General features: G+C 46.9%; 1 protein-coding gene across 1 annotated transcript in view; it reads left to right on the top strand.

Annotated features, from left to right (window-relative positions):
- Positions 1–3654: 3654 nt before the first annotated feature.
- The window catches only part of MAGIX (MAGI family member, X-linked), a 30704-nt gene continuing 25639 nt past the window's right edge, over positions 3655–8719 (top strand). The window contains exons 1-3 of the mRNA XM_084832211.1: positions 3655–3719; positions 3859–3935; positions 6746–7291. Coding sequence (XP_084688337.1) covers positions 3655–3719; positions 3859–3935; positions 6746–7291 — 688 coding nt within the window. The remainder of the gene's footprint in view (positions 3720–3858; positions 3936–6745; positions 7292–8719) is intronic.

The raw sequence follows: 8719 nt of genomic DNA, 5'->3' as shown, positions 1-8719 counted from the left end.
ATGGTTCTTCCCTCCCCCTCTATTTTATCCCCATAACAACCCTGTGAGGTAGGTTAGACTCGGAGATGGAGTCTATCCCAGGGTCATCCAGTGAGTTTCATAGCTGAGTAGGGATTTCTTTTTTAATTTTAAAAATGATTTCATATTTAAAATAAGGTTGTCTCTCTTTCAAATTACATCATATCAAGGAAACACAAAAAAGTATGATTCATGGGGTTTTGAACCCAGTTCTCCCCAGTCCTAGTCCAGCCTTCTAACCATTATGCTGCACTGTCTGAGAACCAAGCCAGCTCTCATCTCCAAACCCATGAACTGGATGCTATTTCTTGGTCACACTAGAGTATGACAGAATGTTGGGAGAGTAAGGAATAAGTGTGTGTGTGTGTGTGTGTGTGTGTATACACACACACACACATGACAGATGCTGGAGGCGTCTTGTAGAAGAGGGTTGGTTTTTTTAGTATTATGATAAGATTACTGATATTATTTGGGATGATCTGGTCTTTATATTATCTATATTTTCCCCCTACTCAAACCAATAATTGGCTATCAGATTGCAATTGGGCTTTTAAAAATGATATTATAAAATCCAACTTTAAAAAATATATTTTGGTAAATCGTGCCTCTCAAGGTAGGGACACAAAAAGATTATTGACAATTTCAAAATGTAGCATCTAAGGGCACAATCCTATGCATGTTTAGACAGACCCCCCCCACACACACAATTCCCAGCATTCCCCAGACAGCCATGCTGTCTGGGGAATGCTGGGAGTTGTAGGACTTTTTCCATCTAAACGTGCATAGGATTGCGTCTTAAACATATGAAGCTGCCTTATGCTGAGTCGGGCCTTTGTTGCATCTAGCCCAAGGCTGTCAACTATTCTGACTGACAGCAACTTTCCAATACTGCAGACAGAGGTTCTTTCCCCAGTCCTGCTACCATAGATCCTTTGAACTGGAAACTGAATCTGAGACCTTATACATGCAAAGCATGTGTTCTATCACTGACCTATGACCCCAGTTGTGCCTAGGAAGAAACAGGGGGAGTGGGAGAGGAAAAGAGGTTATATTGTACTACATCCCAATTTCTACCAACATAGTTTAAGCTCATTTATTTATTTAGAAAAAACATTCAACAAGTAGAATATTCATCCCTTGATAGCATTGCCTCTCCCTTCCTCCCTCTGCTGTCTTCTGACCTGCCCATTTTGGAATGTAAGCTCCGTGAGGGCAGGGACCAGTTTTTTTTTTATGATAATATATTGTGCCATGTCACTATATTGTGATTGTTTTAGCAACAGCAGCAGCATTAACCGTAATTATATATTATTATAGCAGCATTATAAAACACCAATTAATAAAGCACATACTAAAATGTTTAGTATTTATTAACATTACATATTAAACATGAAGGGGGAAATCGTCAGCTCCCTGGGAGGGCAGTTGAGGGGCTATTGCATGCTGTGGACTTCCCTTTCCATGGGTGGAAAAGGAGGTTTGCTGCTGGAGACATCCCTCATGGCATGGCAGAAATCTCTGACACTGTATGTACTGCCTGGAGTGATCTGTGGGCAGTGGGGCCAAAAATGGGTTATATAAGGGCGAGGCCTTGGATCTGCCAGATCCCCCCCCTTCCCCTGGCATGCCCCCAGAAGACCAAAAAAGTGCCAATGGGAGGGGGAATGTTTAAAAGGCCAAAGTGTGCCCCTCCCCGCCGCCATTTGCCCTAGCTGGTGCAAACTCTCAGGGTTTAGGAAGTGGTGCTTTCTCCACCATGGAATCCCCTACCACCACCACCACCACTTTAGGATTGCTGTAAGCCTGAGAGAATAAATAAATTTTACCCTCAGCCATGAGGAACATGTTTCATAACTGTGGTGCCACTGTGATGATAGCCTTCCCCCAAGCCTCTGAAGATTCAGAGATGCTCCTGTATTGTGTTTTTAGGAATTTGTTGGTTTTGAACTGATTTTGAAACCCGCCGTGAGTGGTGTGGGTTTTTGAATTACAAATCTTCCTGATAAATAAATCATACCTTGAATGAACCCCTCAGAGAGAAGGAGCAAAGCTTCACCAGAAATCCTTTAGGTATAGAGAGGGTTCATATGGGCCATCCTGCACTACGTGAGGCTCATCACGCCAAACACAACCCACCAGGTTTCGTAGGGTGGCCAAAATGTACTACTTTACAGTGGACAGTCCTCTATTTGAAAGTTTGCCAGAGGGCAGTCCTCTATTTGAAGGTGTCCTCTATTTGAAGGTGTCGTCTATTTGAAGAGCTGCCCGGTCCAAGTCCAGTTTAAACATAAAGAACCATGAGGAGGAAGAGCAGGGAAGAGCCTTGAAATTATCCACCAACACTTAGCACCCAAAGAACAGACTGAGCAGGTGCAGAGTGTTCCCCGTCACTCTTCCCCATGATGGTGAAATGTCTTGCATTTCTATTTAAACTGTAGTAATTAATTTGCATATAAATTAGCATATGTAATATTTATGCAACCCTGTGTCCTCTTGTATTCTCATTTTCGGCAATATATGTTCTTTTGTGGGGGGGCGGGCGATGTGTAACTGGCTGCTCTAATGGTGGCATTCCATGAGCTTGACAAACCTGTTTTTGCTGCCTGACTAGGGAGGGTTCACATGACCTCTCCACAAGTTGAAAGAACCCTGCCCTCCACATATTTGGAACATGTCAGAAGGGGTTCTACATGCCTACCATTGTATGGAGCTCTACGCACATACGTCGGTACACACATGCAGCCCCTTCTGATGCGTTCCAAATGTGTGTGGGGCAGGGTACATGGGAGCCAGCAGTGTTGGCGGCCACAGGGTGCATCGACGGTGGGGAAATGGAGCTAACCTGCACAGTTCAACAACTCCTTCACACTTTGACAGGTTCACACAACACGCTAACCCACACTCAGTGCTGGAGTGTTGAACACTGGGTTGTTTGTTGGACCGTGGGTTAGTGTGTTGTCTGAACCAAGGACATTTTCCACAGGGTGGCTTGTTAACCATGCAGTGTGGCTTATTTTTCTCAAACAAGTCACCTTGAGAACCCATGGTTTGTTGTTGGGTTGTTCATGGTGGTTAACAAGCTGCACTGTATAGTTAATAAGCTACGCTGCAGAAAATGTCCTGGGATTGGACAACATGCTAACCCATGGTTCAACAAACAACCCACAGTTCAACAACAACCCACACTCAACCACTGAGTGTGGGTTAGTGTGTTGTGTGAACAGCCCCATTGTCCCAATGCATGGATGGGTCACGTGAACCCCCCTTCTGTGACTGCATACACAGGGGCAGGAGGGGGTTTGTCAAGCATTTGGCAGGCCACAATTTATAACTGATGTTGTGCAGGCCTTGAGTAGGAGAAAGCATCCCCACAAGTATCCCCACTCAGGCCATTTCAGGCTTGGCCAGCACAAACCTTTCAAACTGGGCCTGGAAGCCCATAATCATGGCTCCTGCTGTTCTTACTTACCTACTCATACTGTTTATTTGAATGTGAATCATTTGAACGTTTGTGTCTCCCAGCAGGACAAAGTGAGGCAACCTCTGGGGGCCCTGCGAAGCCCCCCTGTTGGGTGTGGGGGGCTAAGCTTGGGCCCCCGAAGTGAGATCCCTGGCTGCGCTGACTGTGGGGCAGTCATGGGGGGTGCTGGCCCCCATGTCCATGACTGGGGATCGGAACGGATAGGGCCTTGTGGCATCAGGTCAGTCCAACTCATGGCTCCTCAGACCAAGAGGGGCTGATAAATGGGAATGGGGAGCAGGGGAGGGGGTGGGGGGAAGAGAAAGAGCTGCCCTTCCCATTTAACATTTGTGTCTCCTCGTTTGTCCCCCTCCCCAAAGCTGCAGTACACGGCAAAGCCCCCAAGTGACTTGTCAAGCTCGTATTCCTGCAACAGAGACCACCTCAGCTGCAGGAGGTGAGTGCAGGAGTGGTGTGGGGGGTGTGGTGTGGGGTGTAAAGTGGATGGCCTGAGGAGTGGGAGGGGGGTCCTGACTGGTAATTAATTTTTGACTGGGGGTGTGTGTCATATTTTCAACTGAACCAGGGCTGAAGGGCCAGCAACATTGGCTCTGATGCCACTCAAGCCAAGATGGAGGCAAAGGGCTCTTTAGTCTCTCCTCCGCACCCACTTTATAGAGTGAATAGCAACAAAGCCCTTCATTTAGGCCCTGCTCACAACCATTTCCTTGTCCCTTGGTTGGTTGTACGTGACAGTGAGTGGCTGAAGTGCTTAAAGAGGAGCCTTCCAGATGTTTGGGTCTCCACTCGCATCATCCCTCACCATTGGCTATGCTGGCTGGGGCTAATGGGAGTTGTAGGGCAAAACATATGCAGCACCACAAAGTGACCACACTTTGGGAGGGTTTTACCGTAGCATCTTGTGCGACCACGGTGCCAGGGAGGAGCTTAAGGAGCCCCTTAGACTTTCCTCTCAGCTTGGGAGAAAGGGGCTGAGGTGGCATAAGTGTGAGAGTGGTGGTGGTGGGGCACTTGCTGAGGATGAGATGGAAAGCTTTGAGAGACCAATTTGGCTCCTAGGTTTCCAGCTGCTTATCCCTGGAGTAGGGATTGCGTGAATGTATGCAACCATTAGGCCTCACTAGACGCAGAACCTACTTCCCTCTCAAGGGCAGGCTTGAAAAATAACTGGTCACCTGTGGCAGATAAAAATTGCCTGAGGTCTTTAGGAAAAGTTTGTTCTCTCCCTCCCCACCCCCCCCTTCTGAGGTAGGTGTGGGCAGGCAGGCTAGACAAAACCTTTTGTGGATTTGGTTGCATGTCCCATAATGTACTGTTGTTGCCCTTCCTGTCAGAGTTGGCCAAATGGAGCGCTACAGTGAAGTGTCAGAACATGGACGCATTGCAGAAACTACGGACTGAGCTCTGTTTCAGCGCTGTTGTTGCAGTTTCATCCTGCCACTGCAACGTCTGTACATCCCCAGTGTAACAATCAGGATTGCAGCCTTGCCTCCTGAAACACAGGGGTGGAAAGTCAAGTCTCAGACTGTTACTGAATTGGAAAGTTTATTCTTGTGGAATTAGAAAATTATAATAATGAGAAGTTGAATCCAATTCAGTTTAAAATCTTCCTCTAGGGTAATACAGTCTGATGGTCTTTTTCATCAAAGAGAACTCTCTGGGATCCTTTCTTTGAAACAGTCATCTCAGTTTGTTGCAAAACAAAACATCTGCATCATTTAGGATTAACTAGGAGCAGTTCCTTTATATCCTAAGACGTAGCAATGGGTGCAGCTATGAAGCCATGATCCAAGGCTACCCAGGGGAGCAATTATATTGACCTTTTATCACAGAGTTGGGCACCCTTTGGCCCTCGGCCTAATTTCAAAAGCCCTCTGTAAGGAATCAGTTCAGAACTCTGGAAGGACCTCCTTCTCCTGGTAGTCTGCTGGGCAAGGAGGGGTGGGGGAGAGGGGGGGTATCAGAAAAAGAGAGCAAAAGGGGAATGGCCGAAAGATAAAAAAAGGGGTGATCCTGCTCACATTTGGCTCTGCCCCATCCACCGCTGGATTCAGCCCCACCTACTGCCAGCATGCAGCCCCTGGGAGATTACTTATGAGGGAATATGGCACTCAGTAGTAAAAAGGTTCCCCACTCCTGTTATGTTATCCCATCCAACCTCTCATCTCTAACTTTGGTAATCTCTGGTGCTCCTGCGGAAGGAGAAAAATAGCCAAGAACTTTTGGGCAAAGGGAGACATTCTCTGCATCCAAAGGGCCCCAACTGAGAGATCAGATTTAGGCTGCAACCCTATACCCATTTACCTGGGAGTAAGCCCTATTGAACTCAATGAGACTTGCTTCTGAGTAGAAATGCATAGGACTGCACTGTTAGAAATCATAATATATATACCTATTATCAATTTATCCAATTCTGTTTTGCAGTCAATGGGTATCTTGGCTCCTGCAACTGCTCCAAGCAGACGATTCCAGAAAATTAGTCCTTCAAAATGTATGAATGGCTAGTTTATAACCAGTTTATGACCTTGCATTCCATAGCAGTGCCTCATCCTGGCTAGAGCTGAAATGGGTATTTGAAATTCACTGAAATTTCCAATCTCACCATTTAAATGTGCATTTTGAATGTGACATTTGCCTCTGAATTGAAATGGTTTAGATTTGCTGGCATCTCTTGGTGCATTTGGCAGGCGTTTATTTGTTTATTTATTTACACGTATATACCCCACTTGAACCAGCCCCACTGGGCTATTAAAGCCGCTCACGACATACATCAATAATATAACATAAATAAATACAAGATCTCATAACCTGTCAGCTGTCAAATACTAAACACCACTACATGCCATGGATCAAATGCTGTTAGATAGTAAATGCCATTACATGTCACTTATCCAATACAGTCAAATACTAAATACTATTATTGCTTGCCAACCATCAGATACTAAATCCCATTGCTTATTAGCTATTAAATACTATTAAATACTAAACATTGTTGCATGTCAGTTGTTAAACCCATTACATGTCACCTGTCAAATATTATAGGAAGTCAAATGCAGATCTCAAATATTGGGCAAATATTTGGCAAACGATCATATCTGGAGAATATTTGACATTAAAACAAAATTCGGAAGAGATTTTATGGCAGAACGTTTGTTTCGGCCCTCATCTTGGCTTTAACGGGTACTGTCTTGCTGTCTGTCATTCATGGACAAAGGTAGCTCTCTTTATTTTCCTTCCACATTGCAGTGAATGTCGTAGTTGTGGTTGATGGGAGCTGCATCCTCCAATACACCCATCGTCAGTCACCTTGCTCCTGCCTTTCCGATGGGGAGCCCCTCTTGCCCCGGCGCCCTCCGCCAACTTATGGGGCTGTTCCCCCCAGCCCCACTATCCCCCGGGGCCCAGCTTGTGGCCAAGAAGCCGGACCGCCCCCTTCCCGCAGGACCCGTGGACTCAGCGTCCGCTGTTGCACCAAAGCCTGCCTGGGGGATGAAGAGGAACATGCTGAGCGGCATCTCCATCGGGGGCCACCCTGCAGCCGCCTCACCCCGGTGCCCTTGCCCCGCAGCCCTTCTGGGCCGTGGTTTGGAGTGGGGTGTCTCAGTGGGGGCAGGCCGGGGGCTCGGGTCGTGAAGATCTGGGACCGGCAGCGATGCCCCTTGCTGGAGGAAGGGGATGTCATCGCCAAGGTGAACGGGGCTGACGTCCGGGATCTGAGCCCTGGAGAAGTGGAGAGTGTCTTGCAGGAGCACACACGGACAGGAGATGTGATCCTTCTGGTGGAGAGGAAAGGTGAGCAACGGCAGCAGCCAGCCCTAGGCAGGTTAAAAATTTGCTGTGCCGGCCCCCGACCTCCCCCCCCCATCTCCACCTTACCATGTGCTGAGCAACTTGCTTCATGACAATAACACATGAAGGATCAAGAGTTGACCAGGATAGTATTGTCTTATTTGGAGGGTTTTAAATTTCAGTAACTTAACAACAACCAACAGAGATAAACCACACACACACTCATCATCTACAGATGCCGGTCGCTGCTTTTATTCCACCCCCCTTGACAATTGCGTCCATGCTCCAGGCAGCTGCTTGAGTCTGAAGGTACCAAGGCCTGTCCTTTAAAATGCAGCAGGTGCCGCCCAGCCAGCAAGCTGTGAAGATGCCTTCCTGTGCCTCCTCCAGAAACACAGGCAGTGGTGACCTCCCCAAGCCGTTTGCTTAGGCGAGGCTGGCAGCCCTGGAATTTTGGCACGCGAGGCAGTTGCCTAGTTTTCTTTTATTAATTTATTAATTGATGTATTCCCATTATTTATATGCTGCCTTTCAGGATACAACTCCTACCAAGGCGGCTTACAAGTAACATAAAGATAATAACATCACAATAAACAATGTTAATAGACAAATAAAATAAAAATGAGTAAATAATAAATCATCAGGGTCCTTTCCATAGGGCAGTTGGTGACAGGTGGCCCTTGGGGGCAGGGAGAATCCAGCTGGAACAGGAGCAGGTGTCTGGTGTTACCCTCCTCTTCCTCCCTCTCTCTCTCCTGGAATCCTTCCCACAGGATAGTTGATGGTAAATAGCCCTGTTGGGGGTGGGCGGGGGGGACGATGACAGCCGGCTAGAGTAGGCCATGAGGCCTTCTTTGCCTGCCTCTCCCCTTCATGGCTATGTTCACCCTGATAGCTGGAAGCAATCCTGAGTCTCTGATCACTGCTTGGGGAATGACAGGGGACTAGATTTCATATCCTCTGTCATATGAGAGGCACTGTATAGTACTAAGATTAAATAATTCAAGTAAGTAATTACATTAAACTAATACAAAATGTTCACAAAATGGCTGCAAGCATGAGATGACGATAATGATGTACTGAAGTGACTTAAGAGTGCTAGTTGTGAGACGAGATCTCTCCAGTTCAAATCTCCCGTTAGCCACAACTTCACTAAAAGTGGCTACATAGTACTAGGTATAACAGTGAGAGCTAGTGTGGTGTAGTGGTTAGAGTGCTGGACCGGGGAGACCTGAGATCTAGTCCCCACATGACCATGAAGCTTGCTGGGTGACTTTGGGCCAGTCCCTGACTCTCAGCCTAACATACCTCATGGGGTTGTTGTGAGGGTAGAATGGAGAAGAAGACGATGACCATGCAAGCCACCTTGGGTTCCTTGCAAGAGGAAACAAGGTGGGATATAAATGTAATAATAAACAAACACTGTTTTCC

This window comes from Heloderma suspectum, chromosome 2 (assembly GCF_057233095.1).
Source record: "Heloderma suspectum isolate Gila_16-S chromosome 2, 16-S_ref, whole genome shotgun sequence".
Taxonomy (NCBI): Eukaryota; Metazoa; Chordata; class Lepidosauria; order Squamata; family Helodermatidae; genus Heloderma; species Heloderma suspectum.
This window is presented reverse-complemented; position numbering and strand designations above follow the sequence as displayed.